The 23748-nt window shown below is 35.2% G+C and overlaps 1 protein-coding gene across 1 annotated transcript; it reads right to left on the reverse strand.

The window, feature by feature from the left end:
• Positions 1 to 11322: 11322 nt before the first annotated feature.
• On the reverse strand, positions 11323 to 19959 carry LOC127120680 (kinesin-like protein KIN-UA). Its single transcript, XM_051051195.1, has 19 exons — positions 19675 to 19959; positions 19254 to 19354; positions 19055 to 19177; positions 18555 to 18740; positions 18149 to 18370; positions 17874 to 18030; positions 17413 to 17562; positions 16809 to 16897; positions 16391 to 16594; positions 15985 to 16098; positions 15491 to 15622; positions 14567 to 14698; positions 13579 to 13717; positions 13375 to 13467; positions 12911 to 13036; positions 12684 to 12809; positions 12276 to 12419; positions 11932 to 12060; positions 11323 to 11843 (listed from the first exon to the last, which is right to left on the reverse strand). Exons 1-19 carry the CDS (start codon positions 19808 to 19810, stop codon positions 11683 to 11685), a joined length of 2664 nt encoding a protein of 887 aa, XP_050907152.1. The 5' UTR covers positions 19811 to 19959; the 3' UTR covers positions 11323 to 11682.
• Positions 19960 to 23748: the final 3789 nt, after the last annotated feature.

A 23748-nucleotide genomic window follows, 5' to 3' on the forward strand; every position in this document is an offset into this window, starting at 1 on the left:
GCACGTAAAAAACACAACACGTCGAAAACACATGAAACTCAAAATCATGTAAAATGGGAATAAAGAGAAAATGAGAGAGCATAAATTTACTCAGATTAACATTATCTAAACTCGAGATAAGACCTGATTAATCACAAACACTAAAAATATTTTTCAAACTTCATTTGTTTTTGAAATTTCTTTTAAGATCATATTGACTTAGGAAAAACTCTTTAAAATTAAAGTATAATTGATTATGATGTTAACTTAATTGATTGTATATAGTAAAACTTGTTTTTCAATCGATTATGGAACTTATATAATCAATTCTAGGGTGAACTTGCTTAATTATCGTTAAGGATGTCTTATAAATGATTATGTTTCCGATCCAACAAAAGGTTTTCTATTTTTCTAGGTCATAATCAATTATTGGCTAGCATGATCGATTATGATGTGGACTCGACCATAAAAATGTTACTTTTCTTGGATAAATGTTTTACAATATAAAGAGGACATGTGTTCATTGAAAAATACATAAAAAAAAAAAAAAATATTACCTTCTTGTATATTTTTTATGTGTTCAAAAACTTTTTTATACACTTAAAATATTATTTTAGTGTTGAGAACTAACACTTATTAGATTTATCTTGTCTAACAACTATTTTATCCTTTAGATCTGTAAATGTAAAATAAGAAAGGAGTTTCCTTTTCAACTCTGATAAATTATAAAGGTTGTAAGGTGAACCTAAAATAAAATATTGGTGTAAGAAGATTTTGGGTTGAGCATGTATTAAAAACTCTATGGTAGTGCAAATCTCAAAGTACTATCCTTGGGGATTTGACGTATGCCTTATGGTTTTAAGCTGATGTAGGGTAAAATCTAGCGTGTTCTGCTTCTTTAATCTTTCAAAACTTTATTTTCTTTTTCTTATTTACTTGACATTTTCTTTTTCTTTTACACCTCTTTTTAAAATCAAATTAAAAATTGATTTAATTTTTCAAGTCTTAAAAAACTTTTTATATCACAATTATACTTGCTATGAGCACAATAATGTAAACCATGTCAGTGACGTATCAGACAAGGGTCTTTTGTTTATTGATATGTAAAAATTGTGAGACCAATTCATTTGTCTATTATTTTGATCATATGTAGGCAAACCTTGACCAAGTTGTTAGAGTAGTTGGTGAGTCATCCCTTTAATATAAGAGATGTGGTTAATCATTCATTTTTTATTAAGAAATTTATGTTGGTTGTTGGAACATGCTTGGTGATTAAACCCATATAAATCAGGGGACGTGGATATCTCACCCCACATCTGATATGTTATCGACTACGCCCTATCTCTTTTTAGTACTCTTAATCTCACTTATGAGATCCTGGGTTAATGGACTGAATCCGTTGACACTTGTTGGACATGAGTTATAAGATAAGATATACATTCTCTCAAATATGAGGCCTATAAGGGCGAACTGGTTAAGTAAAGATATAAATGTCTATACCCCCTCAAACATGAGGTATTTAATGGCTATGTTGTTAAGTAAGAGACATGACATTCCACAATCACTCAAACATGACGTCTGTATAACAAAATATTTAATAATTAGCCTCTAATCTGATCTTTGAGACACATATATATATATATATATATATATATATATATATATATATATATATATATATATATATATATAATTTAACCTAGTTGATTGCATTCAAGCATTTAACAAATAGAGTCAACTCATTAAATGTATTGTTAATATCCCGCCTATGAGAGTTCGGAAGATATTGAACAACTTCATTTGTTTTTCATTAACTTATCATCGGTGAGATAACTATAAGTTATGTTGGAGTGAGGTTTCTCATATAGGTTAGGATTAAGAAACGAAATGAAGAACGTTAAAAATCGAAAGTTTTATAATCCGAATACAATTTTAATATATTAAAAGTTATAATTTCAATATCGAAATAATTTTATTTAAATAAAAATAAAGATGTGCTATTTTAACACTATTTTTCTATACAATGTAGCTTACACCGTATATAACATTAAAAAAAAATGGTGTTGCACATAAACCAATATAAAAATAAATTATTAAAGTATAAAACCAGTATGTTTTTATTTATACTTACAGTGTAAGTGTTAAAAAATAGTGTCAAACTATTTTTTCCCATAAAAGTAATAGTAAACCTAAAAAACTATCTATAAAATTCACGTTAAAATCATAATTTACTTAAAAATATTAGTAGCTTGCCTATGTCTGTTGAGGGACCAAACTACTCTAGCTAGTTAATATTTGGTGATGTAGAAAAAAACAAAAGCAGAACGGCCTCTGACTTTGAATTCTTGATCATCAAATATTTAAAGATTTGTAATGAAACACGCAGCCGACAATGGCGTACGTGAAACCTGGCTCACTTCCCGCATTATATTGACCATATGCTATATCACGGGACCTTACCTTAATTGGCAGAATTTTAATGTAACAAATATATAGATAAAGACAAAACATAATTTACACCAAGTTATTTAGAAAGCGACATTTCCTTTTAAAATAACACATGAAAGGTTTCAGATAGATGAGTAACCAGGTTATCCTTGTGGTTCATATTAGTCAATTGCCATCAACGATTGACCATAACATTATTTGACAAGAGAAAAATTATATATGCATATTTGTTTTTTCGATATCTCTACATCAATGTCTCTATTTGACCGAAACAAGTCCTGCCAAATATAGTTTTGGTAACACCATTATTAAATACTAGTAATAAAGATGCAAACACTAATATAATTTGGGTAAACAAATGTCATATTTATATGATGACACACTGATTATTAAGGAAGACGAAGTCACCGAGCACATCATTGCTCAATAATAAAAATATTAGTAGTGCATTATTATTATTATTATTATTATTATTATTATTATTATTATTATTATTATTATTATTATTATTATTATTATTATTATTATTATTATTATTATTATTATTATTAGAAAAATAAATGCTCTTGAAGCAGTTTTAAAGAAACAAAAGAATAGTCTACGAGATAAAAATAATAATGTTTATTATTGACAATGATGTTTTTTCAAATTTGGACATTTTTTCATTCCTTATAAAATAAAATGTATATCGATTTCTTTCAAGTCAATTGTCTATATTTCAGAAGATTAGTTGATCAATCGGGATATGAGATCGACGAAGTCTATTTAGACATGTGAGTTCTTTGAGATCGAGTTAGCACGATGACCGAGTATGGTAGGATTAGCAAATCGGACTGTCGGGTTCTCTTACACCAGACTAGAATCTGATTAGAATATTTGAGTAAACAAAGTGGATCCGACCTCCCATAAGTCGAGAATGATCCAATTAATATAAGTCAGATTCGATGACAAGGTCAGGATGCCATTTGAAGAGTCATGGGAAACGGTTACATGGTGATACATTATGATGGGGAGTTATAATTAGTGAAGAGGCGGATGTTACATGAAAATTATAAAGGCGGCAGACGTTATTGATAGGTGAATTTATGAATGACATGAAGAGTCAAGCTAAAGGGGAGAGAGAATGAGATGGAGATCTATAAATAAGAGAATGTTTAGAAGGAAAAAAGGGAGGCAAAAACAAGACTAATAAACATAACAAACACACCAACCATTCATTTTAGACTATCTTGACTTAGAATAAGGAAGTCAACCTTTTACTATTTTTTAGCCAGAACATTTGGTGTCCACCGTGAGGCCTTGGTAAAACTTTCTCAGGCCACACAAAACCATCATCAAAATGATAATACTTCAGCTAGACGATGTCAGGATCATCTCCCAGTTGAAGTAACCCACCCTCACTGCCAGATATAACTCAACTACTTGCGGTGATAGAATCACTTTGTCGGCAAAATGAAGCCTTGCAAGACAGTATTCAAGTCTTGCAAACACAAAGTCTTCAGGATGGGGATACAAAGGAGGAGCCTCTGGACTCTCAGCCTTTATCCGAAGCTATCTGGGATGATCAGGTCCTAGGGAACTTCAAGCCATCATCGCTAGTGTCTTTCAATGGTAAGACTGATCTACATGAGCATATTATTACCATTAATAATCAAATAACCATAGTATAGGCTTCTAATTAACTCAAATGTAAGCTCATGGTCGGGACCTTTAAGGAGGGTGCTTTGAGGTCGTATATGAGTCTATCTCGGTTCCTGATCATCAGCTACCAAGATTTAACAAAGAAGATGGTGCAACACTTTTCGACAAGTAAGCATAGGAAAGTGTCAACTACCAGTCTATTTAACGTCCGCCAAAGGCACGCAGAGTCTCTCCGAGAATATATGGCAAGATTCAATAAAGAAACAATCAATGTGTCTCATCCGAATTAAGAAATGTTCGTCAGAGCATTTCAGCACGGCCTCAAAGCCGGACAGTTCAACAAATCTTTAGCACAAAAATTAGCGTCTAACATGGATAAGGTTATCATCCGAGCGGAATGTTACATCAAAGGAAAGGAAAGTAACATGGAAAAAATATCCTGAGATACAAAAGAGAAAGTGCGGACCAAGGAAGAAGGAGTTGGACATATGAAGGAATATTTTAAGTCGGGACCCGAAGATCGCCCAATAGCAAGACCATCCATACGACCGTTCAAAAAAGAGCAGGAGTACATGTCATTAAACGCTAGACGCGGAGATATCTTGAAAGAGGTCTATCACCCCAAGTTTCTCCCCAGACCGGTATGCCTAAAAGGGGTGCATATTGTAATGGGAAAAAACGGAAATGAATGGTATGCGTACTACAGACTTCGAGGACACCACAAAGAAAATTGTCATCAGTTGAAGAAAGAAATTGATATCTTAATTCAGAGAGGTCGGCTGTTGTCATATATGAAAGAAGTGGGAGGTCAACCCAGAAAAAGAAGTCATCCCCGATAGGACCCAAATTTGGAAAATCCTGCATAGAAGAAACGAAAGAATACATAAGAGGTTCATGAAGCCAGGGTAACCTGTCATATACTGAATACGATAGAATGGGGATTCACATAAGGAGGAGAAACTAGCTCGATTAGGAAAAGATATGCTCAGTCAGTAATGCACATTGAACAAAAGTCGCTGTCAGAGGGAAAAGAGGATTCGATTGTGATCAGCTTCTCCAGAAAGGACTCGGAAGGAGTGATGTCTCACAAAAACGATCCCATGGTGATTAAGGTACAAATTTGTGATTAGAGCATAAAGTGATTATTGATAGACCCCGGAAGCTCAGTAGATGTCTCATATTATGAAGCATTAAAAGGGATGAATTTCGATACCACTGAGTTACTACCGTTCAAAGGTACTTTGGTAGGATTCTCTAGAGAGCATATACAGGTACTAGGGCATCTGCCTATAATGACCACCTTTGGAAGTAGAGACCATGCGTAAAGTATCCAGGTAAGGTATCTAACTGTCAATGTTTCATCCCCATATAACATTATTATTGGCAGGCCTTCGTTCAATGCTTTGAAAATAGTGTTGTCTATCCTATATCTTACATTAAAGTATCCTCTAAAGGACGACTGAGTTGGAATAGTGAAAGGTGATCAAGGAATAGCCAGGAAATGTTATAAAGATAGTCTATGACTGAAAAGAAGGAGTTATGTTGATGAACCAATCAAGGGTGGTCAGTTAAAAGTAAATTTAATTAATATCGACTCGATATATGAGCTACCAAAGAACCAGCTAACACACAGGGCGAATACAAGAAGGATGCATAACAACATCCGATCAATTCACCCAACTCAAATTAGAACTATTCAAATATCAAAAGATGAAGATGGAAATGTTGGAGTCAATTTAAACATAAGGCATCACCCTCTTGTACATGACCTCTTAAGCACATCGTGGAGGTTTTGTAAATAGGTACCAAATATTTAAATCTCACTACTCGTGGTGGTCGAACAAATGAAGTTTCCAGTAGAGCATATCGATCAATTCACTAGATGGGAAACATCAAAGCCAACAAGCAGAATTATATTATCCAGAGTAAGAAGGAAGCAAGGCAGGATCAGAAAGTTATGGGCCGGGAACACCATGCCGACTTGGGGACGTCATACTTCGAATGAAGAAATCAACTTGGTACGCCTAGATGACATAACAACCATGCAAAGAATTACTAGGAAGTTCAAGGTAAAGGTATGGCATGGAGGATATCACAAATCAAGTTTGATGATAATGAAGATAAACTAATTCAGGGTAAAAGATGAGCTAATCCCGGATAAGGAAGGTTCCTTTAGTATCGGTTATAGTGTGAATAATGAGGCTTACAAGTTGGAATATTTAGAAGATGTAAAAAAATTTGGGGCCTGGAGTAAAATCGGTCTTAAGTTTTATCATAACTAGTTTATGTAATAAGTATCTTAAATAAAAGTATGAGAATTCACCCTTTTCCCTTGCATAAGTGAGCGTTTTTAATGAGGCGCCCATGGTTGAAGAAATATATTATGTAAAGCATGTAATATAGGTCCTCTGGTATAATCAACTTCGGTCGGGTAACATTTAATAAAACCTCTGGTCTAACGGAAGTCTAAGCGCACTTGAAGCCTCTGACATAATCGACTTTGGTCGGGTAACGTTTAATAAAACCTATGGTCTAACTGAAGTCCAAGTGCACTTGAAGCCTCTGGCATAATCGGCTTCGGTCGGGTAACGTTTAATAAAACCTCTGTCCTAACTGAAGTCCAAGCACACTTGAAGCCTCTGGCATAATCGGATTCGGTCGGGTAAAGTTTAATAACACCTCTGGCCTAACTGAAGTCCAAGCGTGCTTGCAGATTATGCCATAATCGGCTTTGGTCGGGTAATGTTTAATAAAACCTCTGGCCTAATTGAAGTCCAAGATCACTTGAAGCCTCTAGCATAATCGACTTCGGTCGGATAATGTTTAATAAAACCTCTTGCTTAATCGGCTTCGGCCGTTAAGTAAAAATCAAAATCTCCGACTTCAAGCGATGTGGTTAACTTGTCAAATATTGAATGTCTGACATGATCTGATCGAAACTAGTTGGTCCGTGTAAGATAATTAATAAAATCCTTCAAAACATAAAGGTCTGACTCACTAGGGCTTTAAGCCCATGCGATACGAGTTTTTTCAACCAAAAGATAGGTTGACTCGTTTGAAGCGGGTTACGGTATCTGGGGCTCAAGTGAACAAATACATTGTCACCTAAGAGTTAAAATACTCATAGACCATCATAGTTTCAATATATATAGGTGTGGAGGTAGTAAAGTTGTAATGAAGATCAGTTGAGCCTCACTAGGGCTCTCTGAATCCTCCATATCTGGTGCACGCAAAGCCCTGGAACATCAACAAGATAAGATCCCACCAGGACTCCTCGATTTCTCTGAACGACTTCGCAATAGATGATTTACTATTTTTCATAACTAAAGGTTCTACTGGCATTGTTCTGCATCACAAGGCCGACAGGGTCATCTGGAATCTTAAAGATCATAAGTCGTCGTAGGAAGAAAGTTCTGGTCATACTCGACAAGGTCATGAACCAATCTAAAATTCTACAAAGTCATTTATATCAATACCTATTAGCCTTTTTAAATTTCCTATTAGTTTTCTAAAATAGAAATACATAAGTTATCTCTTGAAAAGCTTTGGAAAAAGTCAGGAATTCATCAAACTTAGCAAACACTCATAATTTCTGTGAAAACCAACTAGAAAAATATTTTTAAAGATAAGGACAATCCGTAAGCATTGAACAAAATATGAAGTGTCATGGTACAAGTCATAGCAGGACCGGATACAAAACGAAAAGGGAAAAACCAATATTCCTGAAAATATTACAAAATGAACGACATAAAGCTACTCTTCATCTTTATCTTCACCCCTAACCTCGAGGTTACTAACAGCAGCACAATCTTCCTGGATCGGATCGTCAGTGGAAGAGGGCTCAACTTCTTCCATATCCACAAGGTGACCATTAACCACGACCTTGAAGAAGTCCATCTCGGACAAATCAAGATCGGGATATAGACATAAGGGTTAAGCCTTTGCCTTATCAAAGGCAGCATCACCTATGTCAAGGACGTCAACTTGGGCTTTCTGCAAAGAGCTTTGCAACTGGACATTTGAATGCTAGAGAGATTTCATTTTCTCGGACTGTTAATTAACAGTGGATTTTAACTTCTGATTTATAGCCTCCAATTTCTGCCCCATGGTTTTCTCCTCAAGTAATTTTTTCTTCAGGTCAGGTAGTTTATCTGCTTGTGTAGTCTGCTTCTCCTTCAGCTGATTGATTTCCTAGTTCAATTTTATCTCGTTCTTTTTGCAATCATCCCCGACTTCAAATAACCCACGAGTTAAAACAGTACATCTCATCATATAAGAACTGATGTTTTAGGTTAGCTGCTATCACCCTATGGTCTTTACCTTGTTTACGTCTTCCGTGGCATTCCGATGATCGTAAAGGAACTTGAATTCGTCAAAGTTATTGCTGCAGAACTTGAATTCATTGGATGATTTGGTTTGGTCGCTCCTACCAGTTTCGCATATCAAAGATGAAATTTCTCAATCGGCCATACAAAATTCGTCACTCATTAGAGTTTTCATCTTCTTTGGAGACCTCGGGTGAAAACTCTTTGATGGCGAAAGAGTCGAAGGTAGGGATTCTGAGACATTGGAAATTTCTTTGTTTGGGATTATCTTTCTTTTCTTCAGCAACCAGGTTTCTAAACCGGACAAGTCCGATTTAGCAGCATTTTGGTCGGCTACTCTCCTCGTCACCCGGGTTTCTTGCATCAGTCTTTTTTTCTCTTTCACATAGATGTCAGTCATTTTTCCTAAAGGAAATGTGAGAAAATAAGTTAGTGGAATACAAGATGGCATCCAAGTGGTACGTAAAATGAATAAATAATCATTACTCAAGAAAGAAAGAAACTCCTCTTCGGGTAAAGACAATAAATCTCGGGCCTTCATCATACGGGAGGAATCTAAAATGGCCAAAGATCTAACCTCACGGCCGTTAATTTATCAAAATCAAACCCAAATACTAAAAGAGGATTTTCGGTCCAGTAGATAGAAAAACGATAGGACCCGTGTAGTGCATATATTACCTAAGGACATCTCGCTCCAATGCCTAATTCGTAGAAATCGATCTTTGAAACCTTTATAGTTGGTGGTTATGCTTGGAGAAAATTCTTACCAGGAAGGTCATTAAGGGTCACACATCCACCCTTTTGAACACCTTTGATTTTAAAAAATAACCCTTTGGAGGGCTCTATATTTATAGCCTCGCAGACTATCTCGAAAGCCTTGATAAATTCCTAACTATTATGACGAAGCTGAGAAGGGGCGACATTTAAGGTTTTTAGTAGATTGGATTCAAAATCGGTAAAGGGAATGTGGATGTTAAAATCTTCCAATACCCCGACATATAAATGAAAATATTCATCTTTAGCTCTCCTGGAACGAGCTATACAAACACATTCCCCTAGAATACAGGGTTCCAAAATAACAACATCTTCATTTCCAGTAGAAGATATGTTCTTCAAAGACCAAAGTTTACCTATCTCCACCTCGTCTATGGAGTTGTGGTTGTAAATCGTTACTTCTTGATCAAATGACTCCATAATCTCTATCAGCACCTCAACGGATGAACCTGATGAAGAAGAGTTATAATCAGAATCGCTAAAAGAGACAAAAATATCGTTGTAAGCCACTTTTACAATACGATTAAAGTCAACTTGCGTTAGAGTATCTCTACATCCTCTCACATAAAAATCCCAAAGATCTTTTATTTCGCAGGAACTCAAGTTTCTTAATGTTTTGGTGTTCTCGTCAAATGCATCAATAATAGTCATTGAATAAGATAATATGGAAACGAAAAGAAAATGGACTTGGCTTTGAAGAATGAACGAGAACTCTGAAAATTGCTTAGAAGAGAGAAATACTTTTTCCAACGAATGATAAACCAGGAAACAAAGAGGTAGTTTTAATTAGGGGTAACCTTTCTTAAAGGGATTTGAACGGTATGAAATGCTTTGAGTCATTGAGAGAGAACAAATTCCCATAAGAAAAATCATCATTGCTAAGAAAGAAGAAAATATGATAAAGATACGTTGTCATGATTGAAGACATGTCACCATAAACAAACGTCCAGGCGTAAGTGGATTGGGGAGAATTTTAAACGAAAATTTGCAGGCTTCTTTTGTCCGAGCACTTCAACCTGTTAGATCTCATGTTCCCGGAAAATTAGTTGACCAACCAAGGTATGAGATCGACAAAGCCTATTTAGACATGTGAGTTCTTTGAGGTCGAGTTGGCACGATGACTGAGTATGGTAGGTTTAGCAAATCGGACAGTCGGGTTGTCTTCCATTAGATCGGAATCCAATTAGGATATCCGAGTAAACAAAGTGGATCCGACCTCCCATAAGCCGAGAATGGTCCAACTAATGCAAGTCGGATCCAATGACAAGGTCAGGATGTCATTTGAAGAGTCATAGAAAACGGTTACAGGTTGATACATTATGATTGGGAGTTATAATTAATGAAGAGGCGGGCGTTACATGGCAATTATAAGGGCGACAGACGTTATTGATAGGTGAATTTGCAAGGGATATGAGAGTCAAGCAAAAAGGGAGAGAGAAACGGAGATGAAGACTTATAAATAGGAGGATGTTCGGTAGAAAAAAAAAAAGGCAAAAACGAGACTAATATACATAACAGACACATCAACCATTCATTTTAGGCTCTCCTTAACTTAGAACGAGGAAGTCAACCTTTTAATGTTTTTTAGCAAGAATAAATCGCATATTTAGTCTTTTGACCTTTCCGTCCGTCCTACCCTCCAGTTTACCGTCTAACCGAGCCGACCAAATCGGACCGAGTTTTAAAAAGTTGCTTATTTGCTGGCATGTAAGTCTCATCACTTCTAGAAGCAAATGGTACTTCGACGAGAAAACATTGAAATGTTGATAAGTGAGTTACATTATGGGGACCCATTATAGATTCTTAAAAGTTTTATCTTTGGAGAAAAAATGAAAAAGTTCTTCAAAATAATATGGCAAGGTAGAACCCACTTAAATTACCTATGCTTGGTCGCACAGTTGGAGATGCTTTTAGCACACTTATTAGCATGACTCTTATTATTTAGCATTAGTATTGTTACCTAAAAGACAACTTTTCCTTTATCTTTTCAGTCCCAAGTTGTTTGAGGCGCATAATGTCTTCATGGTTATGCCCACTTAAGGCATCCCAATTATCAAAGCCAATAATTACGATAATAATACACTGCCTTTTGCAACTTGGTAGGGACAATCATTATGATAAAAATGAATGTTGACAGGGTTCACACTTCTAACAATTGTTAAAACAATTCAAATCATCACTAATAAACAAACTTAACTGTTGCAGTTTTGATTGGCAATGTGCTATTTCATGAAAGAAATTCAAAATTGTGACTACTCTTGCCTATATTTATTTCATATACAAAACAATTTACATGCCAGAAGCTAGCAAGTGGACCAGAGAGACACCAAGTGGTGGTCGAGTTGATTAAATTATGGCCATTCTTTGATGGGATACAAGAACCCATAAACACTTGTCTAGATTTTCAACTAGAACACTGAAGAAGGCCGTCCAGCTAGATTTGTTATAAAGAGAAATACACCCAAAATACCGAATTGCTTATCTTTGGTTATCTTTTTTTCTACATAAATAATCTTCAGTGGCTCAATCGCAAACGCCTCATTTCAGCTTGGAAAGCGGGGCTGGAGGCTAGTGTTCGATGTGCTAGAGTCTTTATGTCTTCTCTGGAACAATCTCGTGAGATACGAACTAGCTCCCATAATGCACCCCCACTAATCATGTCTCTTGCATTTGCTTCTGGAATGCATTCATCACATAGTCTTAGATATATGACCCAACGAAAGTTTAGTTTCTAGTCCAAAGATAGAGTTTGCTTAGTACTTACCGTGTTGTGCTAAGTGACAGAGTGCGAGTTCAATATGACGCCTTATTGACGAGGCTTCGTTGTTTGCATTTTGAACAATCCACGGAAGGGCACCATCCTCAATGAGGAAAGATCTTCCACTCTTCATCCCTATACAGTGCGGTAAAACTTAAACTTGGGCAATAGTAGAAGTTGTTGATCATGTGAAAATTGCAAATGCAAAAGCAAACTATAGAGATAATGGACAAATACGAGGGATGCAATCTATATCATTTTAAAGGGTTATGCACCATTTCAATAAGCATATTATTTTTTTATCACAATCAAAATACAAGACTTGGGAAGCTGCTCATACAAGTTTTTACCTTGACTCGACGCTCTTGACTCGCACTTTGCGAAATTTGCTATTCCTCGAGCAACCTGTGCATGCACATCAGGATGCCTGCATCTCACCATTCCCAGCAGTGCCTTGATACCACCTTCGCCCCTTAATTCTGTTTGCAGTTTATCTAGGTGCAAGGGAAACACAACTTTTAGTGACGACAAATTATTTTGTGTCAAGAGAATCAGTTTTGTACATGATGCCTAAACTAGAAGTAGAACAACTCCAAGTTTTCACTGATCAATGTACTACACCTAACCTACACCTGGTCAGAAGGGTCTTTTATATGAAATGAGTCTCAGGATTGAATGCATTACCTATATCGGAGTAAAATGGATCTACAGGACAGAAACTAAAAAAGTTTAAAAATAGATTCAGATGATTAGTGTACCATTGCCGCAGAGATTAGCAATGGCCCCAGCAACCATTCGCAGAGTTTGAGGATCTTCAGCATTGGCTGCAGTCATTGACAGCAAACTAATGCCCCCTTGGGCCATTATGAGTTCTTGGTTGGTTTCTGTCAAGACACATTATACGGATACACATAATAAGGATGCAGAGACCAAGAAAAAACAAGATATCTTAGTAATAAACATTTTCACTTAAGAATAATTTTACCATTCATTGCCAAATTTGCAATAGCCCCTGCAGCAACTCTATGTATGGTCTCATCTTGTGTGGTCTTAAGCAGCATAAGCAAGGAAGTAAGCCCCCCCGCTTCTACAATCTTTCCTTGATTTGTTTCTATATCAAGTTGAATGCATGTTAGGGATGAAAATTATTTTAACATCAAGTTCAAGTAAACTTAGTTTAAGTTTACAAGGAAACGCTTTCTTTGAATCAGTCATTTTGTAAACCGAGCCAAATATATGTATCATCAGATGAATGAGGAAGAGAAGTTTCCATATGATTGTGGTAATATTTATTTTAAACAAAGATTTAGAATATTAAACTACAACTTTACTTTGCAGATTGATTGATTTTTAATCAAATAATGAACAGGTCATCATAATTATATTTTCTTTTTTCACTTTTTCATTGTGACTATCACTAATTTTAAAATAAGCAAATAAAATACCAACCTTCAGCAGCGAGATTTGCTACAACTTTTACAGCATGGATTCGCACATCAGCATCTTCTGATTCAAGCAATGACAAAATCTTCTGCAATCCCACTATGAGAATATTTATTCTATCAGGAACAAATAACTTCAGAATAGACAGTTAAGCTATTAATAAAATATATGTCAAGTGTTTAGACACAAGCAATATATACTAATTAGTACCTTGCTCAAAGAGCTTGGCTATTGAAGGCTTCTCCCCGTTTCCTGAAACTTGCTGCTGATGCTTAATTTGGGAAGTGAGAGAATCACGAGCACCCACTTCTTTGCTAAATCCACCACCCCTATCTAGATGTCGTCTTGTCTATAGGATAAATTTCAATTAGAAAAATACCAAATAAGATGACGACACTCAATGAGACAAGAAGATGCATTAGCAACGCACATAATGATTAGAAATGGTAAAGAACAACAATGCTGCTGTACTTTCAATTAGACAGTCTTAATACAACTCGTTTGCCGTCATTTGATTTCCCAAAATTTTACTCAGGCAGCTCAATAGTCCAAATCTCACCTCCAGATATAAGAAACATATACCAGTGAAATTTTAATTCATGGAATCTTGAACGGACCATATACCATTGAAACAAACATGTGAATAGAATTAAGTCATTGCTTATAAGAGGTGAGGGAGCCAACATGTTAAGCCCTCAGGTTTATTTCTACCTACCACAAATAGACCAAATCCAAATACTTGAAGATGACATGGCTTCCTGTTGGCATAAATATGATTCCACATAAAACATTGACATCAACAGGAGGTAGAAATATGTTTTAATCTATCTACCAAAGTTGAGTCGAAGATATTTACAACTGTTGTTTAATAATTTCTCATCCTTTGTGATAAAATATAAAATTAGTATCTTTCATACCACTGTTGCTTGCTACTTCAATTGCTGGATTTCATCACAAACTTGTAACTCAAGTCATTTTTTCTTTTAAAAAAATATCTCAAAATTAAAAAGAATATGCATACTAACAGGTGCGCGTTGAGTAATTAGTTAAATGACTTAAATCCAAAAATAGTCAAAAACAATTCTACATAAACAACTATGGGCTAAACAAAGTAAAATCCCTAAGTGGTTATCTTTTATTAATATATTAGATAAAATCCAACTAAATATGGCATATATGCAATTTAGGTATAGCTTACCTCATCAGCTTCAAGACCTAACTGCAACAACTGACTTTGTAATATTGCTATTTCTCCTTCAAGCTTCTCTTTCTGGTGAGACTCCTCTTCCAAAATCTTATAAAGTTTTGATATCTCTGTCTTTGCTGATGCCTATTGCAGTAAACATATCCATGTAAAACTAATTCAGATACTATGGGGGAGTTTGTTTCAAGTATACATTTATATCCAGGAATCATATACTTGGGAATCTTATTACTGAGAACAATGTCCGGGATTAACATTCCTAGGAACCTTTTTTTAAATGAGTCTAGTAAATTGCAAAGTGTCTTATATTTAGGAACAGACAAAATTTTCAAAAGGGTCCTATAATTATAGATAGATGGAGTATTTAGTTAAAAATAGAAGAAAAAAAAAGGAAGAAAAGTGGGAAGTTATTGGCAGTTATTGTGGTTTGGATTGGCAGTTAATTTTATTCTCATGGGAATAAAAGATTCCCACCTTCCATCATGGGAATGAAAAGTCATAAAAGTATGTGTAGCTTTTATTCCTGGGAATAGGAATACCTAATACATGAGAATAACTTCAGTAAACTTGTACCAAACATGGAAATGAACATACATTTCCATGTTTGGTACAAGTTTACTAAAGTTATTCTCATGTATTAGTTATTCTTATTCCCAGAAACCTTGAAACAAAGACACCCCATTTTGAGAAAAGGAAATGCAAGTGAAACATATAAGAGTAGTGCTAGAGACACACTCTCTTAACACAAATTTTTTAATAGTCTCTCTATGATTGGTTAAAATTCATAGTAGTCCTACCAAATCATGTGGGTCCCATATAAATTTGATAGGACCCGTGTGAATTTTAACTAATCATAGAGAGTGTGTTAGAGAGTGTATTGCTTCTCAACATATAAATACTGGAGACCCAATAACATACCTCTGACTGTCTTAGTTCCGCCACTTGAATCTTCAAATTATTTGTTTCCCCTTCAGCAGCTTTTCTTAAAAGAGTCTCTTTTTGAAGCATTTTCTTCAAATCAGCCATTTCCTCGGAAGATACGTTGGGAATCTAGGGAAAGAAAATTCAAGTGAGCCTAACACAATTTGTTGATTTGAGGGAATGAATGTAAAGTCTGGAGAGACAAGGGACTGTGAGTTCAATTTCACCCATTAACATTTCTATCAAATAATTACTGACATTTATAATCTCATAAAAAGTTAACCTACTAAAATCAATCCTTGATTTGGAAAATCCCTAATCGGTAATCACTAAGTGGCCATAAGTATTTTACACCCCCACCCACATACACACACAACGCCGTACCCATTATCCTTTATGTTTCCAGATAACTTGATCATCTAGACTGTTTTCTTAGAAATTTTACATGTTGCGATAAACTTAAAACAATATATTATAATAAAAAACACTACCTCTGTGTTTGATTTCATATGAGGCTCCTCGTTCTTCCGTTGATTCATCACAAACTTCTCTTCAAGCTTCCTAATTGACTCCATATAGTCCTTCTGATACTTTGATCTTTCCTTCTGAGAAAGTAAAACGAGTATCAGCAATATTCACAAGGATGTCACCATCAAATCAACCAACCATGTAATTTGTTAATTGAACTTCAGTAAGCTACTTAAGTCATGCTATATATACTATATCATCTTTACCCTACATGCAAAAAATGAACAATATCATCTAAAAGGCCAGCTGAGAGTGATATTATGGATATATGGTGCCTGAAATAATGTCATTCCATGGCTGAGAAAGAAACTCTTCACACAAACTAAAGCACAAATGACATAGATATAAAAAAATTGATATAGAACCAACCTCCAGTGAGTCTACATAGTTTCTTTCAGCCTCAGATATCCGATGCTGTGCTTCTGTTGCTAACCTTTCAATTTCATCCTCAAATGCCTTTTGCTGTCTTTCATGTTCCATAATGAGTTTATCTAGTTCTATGTCTAGCCTTCTTGATAAGCTTTTGTAATCAAATTCCTCTTTTAACTTTATCATGTTTTCCACCTTCATAGCCTACAAGATGCACAAATGTTTGAACATCTAAGTAATGGTTATTGGTTACAGAACACTATTTCACTTCTCGTTCTAAGCAGTATCATCATAAAATGAATTAGCAACAACATGGACGTAAATTTGAAGTACAAAACAAAAGGTGAAATCAACCAATGAAAATAACTGGTTATATTGGCGGCAACAATAATCTGAAAAGTGGAGGGAGAAAACGCACCCTCTGTCCAAACATTATAGTACTGGCCGTCTCTCCCCTATGACGTGGTGACGGTCCAATAGTAATCACAAGTGAAGTTCTTGCTGTACCTATTAAAACTTTCAGAAGTCAAACACATACTGCACAGATTCGGTTCATAAAAATTAAAGATGCTTTACAATTTTAACTAAATATGTATTTCATAATAAAATCTCCAGTACATACAAATCAAATAATTGATTGAAGGATTTTTTAACCCAAAGTTTATCTCTCTAATTTCAATGATTCTGCAAAAAGAGGTGATTTGATTGCAAAGTTATTCAGCTCAAAACCTTTATAAAGATTTATTTACAAAATATATGAAAGCATTGAAAGGAAAAGCACTTTTTTGTTAAATTTCAGATTTAGTGTCTTAATCTTCTCCATGAGTTTGCCGTCTATAGATTGAATTTTCTCTGCATTAACTGGTTAGTTATTTTGTTAGCTTTTTGGTCCGCATGCTTAAACCAACGTCATGTCAACATCCATAGTTGAGAATATGATGCTTTGTCGATCGTCAAAAAGCCAAGCATAAACAAAAAGAAAAGAGCAAGAGAAAAAACAATTCTCATACTCAGAGTCTTACCTCCAAATGAATCACGTAATAATCTAGTAAGCTTTGAGTCACGGAATGGCACATGTGCACTATTCTCTGCAAGTGAATTAATACATTTCCCCAATGCACTTAAAGACAGATTGATGGATTTGGCTTCCTCTAGCATATGTCCTTCACTTCCTATTAAGCAACAGATAACGTAACCGTATCATTAAGTAGAAAATATGAGAGACAGAAATTGTATATCCTCCCATCTTGAATAAGCAATATTTTTCTTGAGCCTGGAATACTGATTTATATTTGCCTAGAATGAGAACTTTGTGTGTTGGCTCAAAGCATTTGTATAAAAAGATTAATAAAATTAAAGGAAAAGGCTGGGAGCAGAATATGGAATGTTTCCTTATAGCAATGCCTCTGATAATATAAATAAAGACCCTACAAACAGATGAACATTGAGAAATCATAAATTCTCTTTTGCTATATCTACGAACCTGATTTGTCAATTCGTTCTGAACCAGCAAGATCTACAACAACCAACTTAGCTTTCCGAACAATAGGCGGCTTTAACGATTTAACCATGTGTGGATGATTTCCATTTTCACTTGAATGAGAAGCATCTCTTCCCTTGACGGATCTCTTTACATGCACCTATTGTATGAGACGCACAGTCAATCCTCCAACAACATTAAAAGTAGAAATTTTGAACAGTGACTACTAAAAGGACAAAAATATAATCTCCACACACAAGAAATGTCAATTCATTTACCATCAAAATAGCATGACTTCTAGAAGATTCGGTATTCAGTTTTGTATTTGCAGCAAAGCGGTGAGCCTCTCCTAATCTTAGTAATTCAATAAAACTCTGTTGGTCCCTAATCTCGACTAAAGTAGCTCCAGGTAGTGAAACATCATTAGTTTTGGGATCTTCTACAATGGCTATGTTATCATTGGAAGGGTCGAGCAGATCCTGTATAGTCTCCATATATAGCTGAACATGGGAATCAAGAAATATCATATTAACATATGAAGTCTGAATGTAGTTTGCCAGAAAAATATAACAAATACTTTGAAACAAAGCATGAATTTGAATAAATAAAAGTGCCGTATCTATATCCACATTCAGTGAGCCTAAATTAGGAAGACATACCAAAATCTCTTTTATTGCGGAGTACCTGTAAATATGAGACTGAGACAGAATCACTTTCCAAGGAAACATCTGCAAAAATATCTTCCATAGCTCGTACCATTATTCCACGTGCAGCTGTGTCTTCCTCCCCAAGTCTTCCAAGAGTATAAGTCTTACCAGTACCAGTCTGGCCATATGCCATGATTGTTCCATTGTAGCCATCCAGTACACTCTGCAGAAGTTTAATGTAATCAAAAGAAGTTCCACAGTAAGAAAGAGTACGATTGCCCAATCCCATACTTGCTTGTGAAAAGATACGAGCACCAAAACAATGGGAGTGTTTCGAGTTGATTTTTGAAATGATTGATAATGAGTAACAACAAATATAGAAAGTAGGGAAATTCCGAGCAATAGGACACACCGCTAACTCACATTACTTCATTCTAACTAACTTTTAATTGCAGAAAATGAGTTCATGAAAGCATAAATGAACAACAAAGATAGCAAAACAAAACCACCAGGTGATGAATATGAATAAATACAAACCTCCACAACAGGCCTAGCCACAACTTCATAAACTCGTTTTTGCGACGCAAATTCAGTAAGCACCTCATCAAATTCATAAGTCTCTCCATCCCAATTATTCTTCCTTAGTTTTAACCTTTTGAGCTGCAACATAGAAAAACAACTATAACCATCTCTCGAACAAAGGAAATAAATCTAAAACAAGCAAGAAGTCACATACCTCTGGCTGTAATTCAACACAGTCAGCAAAATCAGCATCCGCCACTGATTCCTCAGCATTCCTCGGCCGCAACCTAACCGCAACTCTAACTCTTCCAGGAACTTCACTCACTCCAAGCATAAGCAAATCAGTATTAGTACTAAGAACCAAACACAGTTACACAACACTAACACATAACTTTCACTCGTAATCATTAATTTATAGTTTTTCATCTCCAAATTTAGCGGATCCTAAAATTTTTCCCTCCGCATTTCATTTCTAATAACAGAAAAACTGAAACCAAAATATAATTACAAAATTAAAGCGTAAACTACAGTAATTACTAATTGATCAAGAGAGAAAACGTTAATGATGATAATGCGATAGCAGAGGCGAAAAGCAAAACGCGAAAGCGGAAAGATCTGAGAACGGAAGAACTGACCGGTGGTGTGATCCTTGACGGCGGAGGCGGTGGTATTACGGCGTTGAATAGGCTTAGACTTGACATTTGACGACGGTTTAAGAGAGTTTCTGTTAGCATTTCTGTTAGTAGTAGTAGCTTGAGAGGAGGTGGACATTTTCAAGAGAAAGAAGGGTTTGGTTTGCTCATTAAAGAAAAAGGAGAAGTTTGGTGAATATGAAAACTACGCAGTTGCACTTTCACTTCTTCAATCCGCAACCGCTACCAGATGTGACTCAAATAAATTCCAAACCAGAGTAGACAATAACAGTAATGCGTATTGTAATCTTTTTTTTATTTTATTTAACATACTGCTTTTTGTTTTTTTAATTAATTAATTATTATTATTATTATATTATTTATATACGTAGTCGTCGCAATGTCGCGGGCAACCAAATCAAAATTAGAAAAAGCAAGTTTAGCTGAAAATGAGCCATATGGTCCACCCTATGTAGGTCCCAATTATAGATTTGTTTAAGTTTCATAATAATAATCATAATAATGTTGTTCTCTAACAATTCATCAATTGATTATTTCAAATTAAAGTTCATTTACAAACATATTCATTGATTACATAAATAAATACTCTATGTTTTTTTATTAGTTAATCTAGTTATTTTAATTCATTCTTAAAATAGAATGTTGAAAATCATATGATATATCTGAAGTAGTTATTAATCGAATTGGTTTAACGAGAATAAATATATAATTATTTTTTGAATGTAAATTGTTTGTCTTATTCTCGCACCAGTTATGAATCGTGGGCTGGCAGCATTTAATTTCTTTCAACTCAACCAACTGCTCAATCCACTTGCTAATCTTGGATTACTGCTAATGAAACTGTCCACGTAAACTTGACAATGTTGTGAAATTGTATAAGAATAAGAAACATTTGTGTAAGGTCAAACACACCGCGTTTAAGGTTGGGGCACTTGTTTAATTAGGTTTGTTTATGAGAAAATTGTCTTTTTGTGAGCGTTTCCTATATAATTTTGTCCATTTGTCATGTTAAGCAGCGAAGACAAGTTACTTGGTAAGGTCACACACATGCGTCCAAAAGAACATCCGGCTTCTTACTTGAGTTTGAGTGTCAACACAAATCAGAATCAATACTTGTTCAATTTAGGAACTGCATATATTTTTAATTTCTGCACTCATTACCAGTACGAGTACTAAGTATCTTTCGGGTTGCTTCCCCGCATATTTGGTGGTATTGTACGTTATAGGAATAAATAAAAATATATAAATTAGAGTAGATTTGATATTTATTTTATGAGATTAATTGTTATGTATTGTCGGTGTAAAAGATTTTACACTGTCAATACATTAGAATCATCCGTATGGATTACTTTATGTGTGATTATAATAAAAAACAAATTTCTTTAATAAATCAATGGTTGTAATTAACTGATAGTGTAAAATATTTTTACACCGTCAATGCATTTCAATTAAATCTTTATTTTATTAGCTAGATTTGATATTTATTTTATTAGCACCACATCATAAAGGTGGCTTTGAGCACGGGAGTCCAAAATATCATAATTTTAGGAGTACTAAATTTTATATATATATATATATATATATATATATATATATATATATATATATATATATATATATATATATAATTTATCCAAATAATTAAAAATTTATAAAAAATCTCAAAAATAATTTATTTTTTAGATTATTTTCTAAAATATCTCATTTTGAAGAGGTGACGTCAGACTAATTGGCGTCTGCTCTTAAACTTAGAGAGGTGGCGTCAATTGGATTGGCTAGTGCATCTAGTGTTGTCAATCCAATTTGCGCCTATGTGTTAATTTATAAAGGAGGTGTCAATTGGTCTGGCGTATGTGTGTGTTTCGTAATTTTCTTAAAAAAATATTATACAATTTAGATAAAAGTCGAAATCAGACCAATTGATATTAATATTAATACGCGTTTACACAAAAAGGCTAATGTCGTTGACCGGGATGACCTAACCGACCTCGGACACCACGTCCCCTAGCTACCCGAACTCGTGTCCCTAACCCACGTTGATGATTCACCCCAGGTGTTTGAGTATCTGAGGACCCAGGAACATCACCACCAACTATAGGAGATTGCCTAAGATACTCAGACAAATTTGTGTAGTCTTGTGTATGTATCGAAGCGCTACTGCCATAGCTGAGTTCATGACCCATGCCTGAGTAGTTGGGATGTGTTTGAGTTATCGGAGGGCGACCAGGACGATTGAAGGGCGACATTGGTGTGAATGATGCATCGAGGAAAGGTTGAAATGATTGATGTGGTGTTTAATAGCCATATGGTTGTTGCATGTTTTGGTTTTGTGGTGTTTGGGCTTCTTGGCTATAATAGGAGGAGGGACGGTTGGTGTTAAATGATTGTTGAGTCTTTTGGCTAAGGCGGCTATGGTAGGATGATGTGTTAGGTGCATAGCGATGTTGGGTGTCTTGATGAGGATCTACTTGTTGGTGGTGGTACGGGGTATGCTTTTGGTGTTATGGTTGGATGTTTGGCTTGTTATGGTTGTAGGTTTGTGTGTTTGTGGTTCAGAAATTTCGATGGATAGGGGGTTGTGAGTATCCGGTCTGACAATGTTGTTGGGGGTTAGATTTTGAACCTTCTTGTGTATATGTTTCCTGGCGTGGGTCGTATAGGTACATATCCTCGGCGATGAACTCAAATCCAACTGATATGTACTAAGCCATATAATTACGACTTGGTTTTTCTTCGGTTGGCATCACATCGTCAGTTAAGACATGGTCTTGGCGGTGCTTCCATTTTCGATACTCAGATCTAGCGAAGTTTTGCCAAGAATTAAAGTTCCATTGATCGTTAACTTTTCGTAGATGCCACTCTCCGAGGTTTGTCGGGGGATCTGGGATGTGTTGAAGCATACTGAGCTGCAATTTAACATGATCACTATTGTGCATCTTCACATTGGTGAATCTTATGATCGGTGTGCATGCAGTCCAAACGGTTGTGTCTTGTTCGTTGATTTCATGGTCATGATCCAAGTTTAGATATGGACGCCAAATGAACTGAAATGTGAACACATATTAGATTATAAATTTGTTAGAAGAAATTAACAAATTATTACGAATTAATTAGGTTAATGGCAATACATTTGTCGGTCGAAGGTGATCCAAGAGATTGTGATACTAGGTAATATAGTGTCTAGGACATCTGTTGTAACTCATACCACGTGGTGACCATCTGCACCATAAAAGTAAAAATATTATTTATAGATAATAATTGGTAAAGTAAGTAAATATAGTCCATTTTTAAGAACTTACTTTTGTGCATACGGGAATGTGAACGGGTTGTGGTTGACGGGCGCTAGGGACGGTAGTCTGGACCAACCACATGCTTGGATCAAAACAGCACATCCAGAAAATGTAGATATGTCTTTGTGTGTATTTTCACGCAAAGAGCTATAAAGATAAGCTAAACAAGCGGACCCTAACTGTAACTTATTATTCTATCTACATGTCTTAGTAAAGGTAAATACATAACATGCATACTAGAACCACTACCTTCGGGAAATAAAAATAAACCAATTAAAAGTATAATATAACACTTAGTTTTTATTATTCGAGCATCTTGGATAGAATTTTCATCTAACTATAAGTTGTTGTAATATTCCTTAAGGCGTGAAAGGAGTATACCTTGACCTCTTGAGTTATCATCTAACAAGTCAGCATCCAAGAGGTCCATGCAAATTGAATTCGCATAGTTGATTTTACCATTTATCGGCTTACCTTCGATAGACAATCCGAATAACATGTAGACATCTTCTAACATCACAATACATTCACTGGTTGGAAACCTGAATGTGTGTGTCTCGGGACGCCATCTTTCACATAATGCAAGAATAAATTTTGTATCAATCGACCAAGACATTATTTTGCTTACATGTCCAAAACCGGCAAGTTCGACATAAGGTTCAATCATCGCGTCCATGTGAGAAAATTCATGGACACGAGTTCGAAACCTAGAAACATCCTAAAAAATAAACAACAAAATAAGTTACTTTATTAAAAATTGTGTTAG

This window comes from Lathyrus oleraceus, chromosome 2 (genome assembly GCF_024323335.1).
Source record: "Lathyrus oleraceus cultivar Zhongwan6 chromosome 2, CAAS_Psat_ZW6_1.0, whole genome shotgun sequence".
Classification (NCBI taxonomy): domain Eukaryota; kingdom Viridiplantae; phylum Streptophyta; class Magnoliopsida; order Fabales; family Fabaceae; genus Lathyrus; species Lathyrus oleraceus.

Excerpts from the sequence above, each read along its gene's own strand:
- LOC127120680 (XM_051051195.1), bottom strand. The coding sequence starts at position 19,810 with ATGTCCACCTCCTCTCAAGCTACTACTACTAACAGAAATGCTAACAGA. Across the intron at positions 18,741-19,054 it reads TGGCTAGGCCTGTTGTGGAG|AGTGTACTGGATGGCTACAA; the intron begins GTTTGTATTTAT and ends AAACTTCTGCAG. Across the intron at positions 16,595-16,808 it reads CTATAATGTTTGGACAGAGG|GCTATGAAGGTGGAAAACAT; the intron begins GTGCGTTTTCTC and ends TGCATCTTGTAG.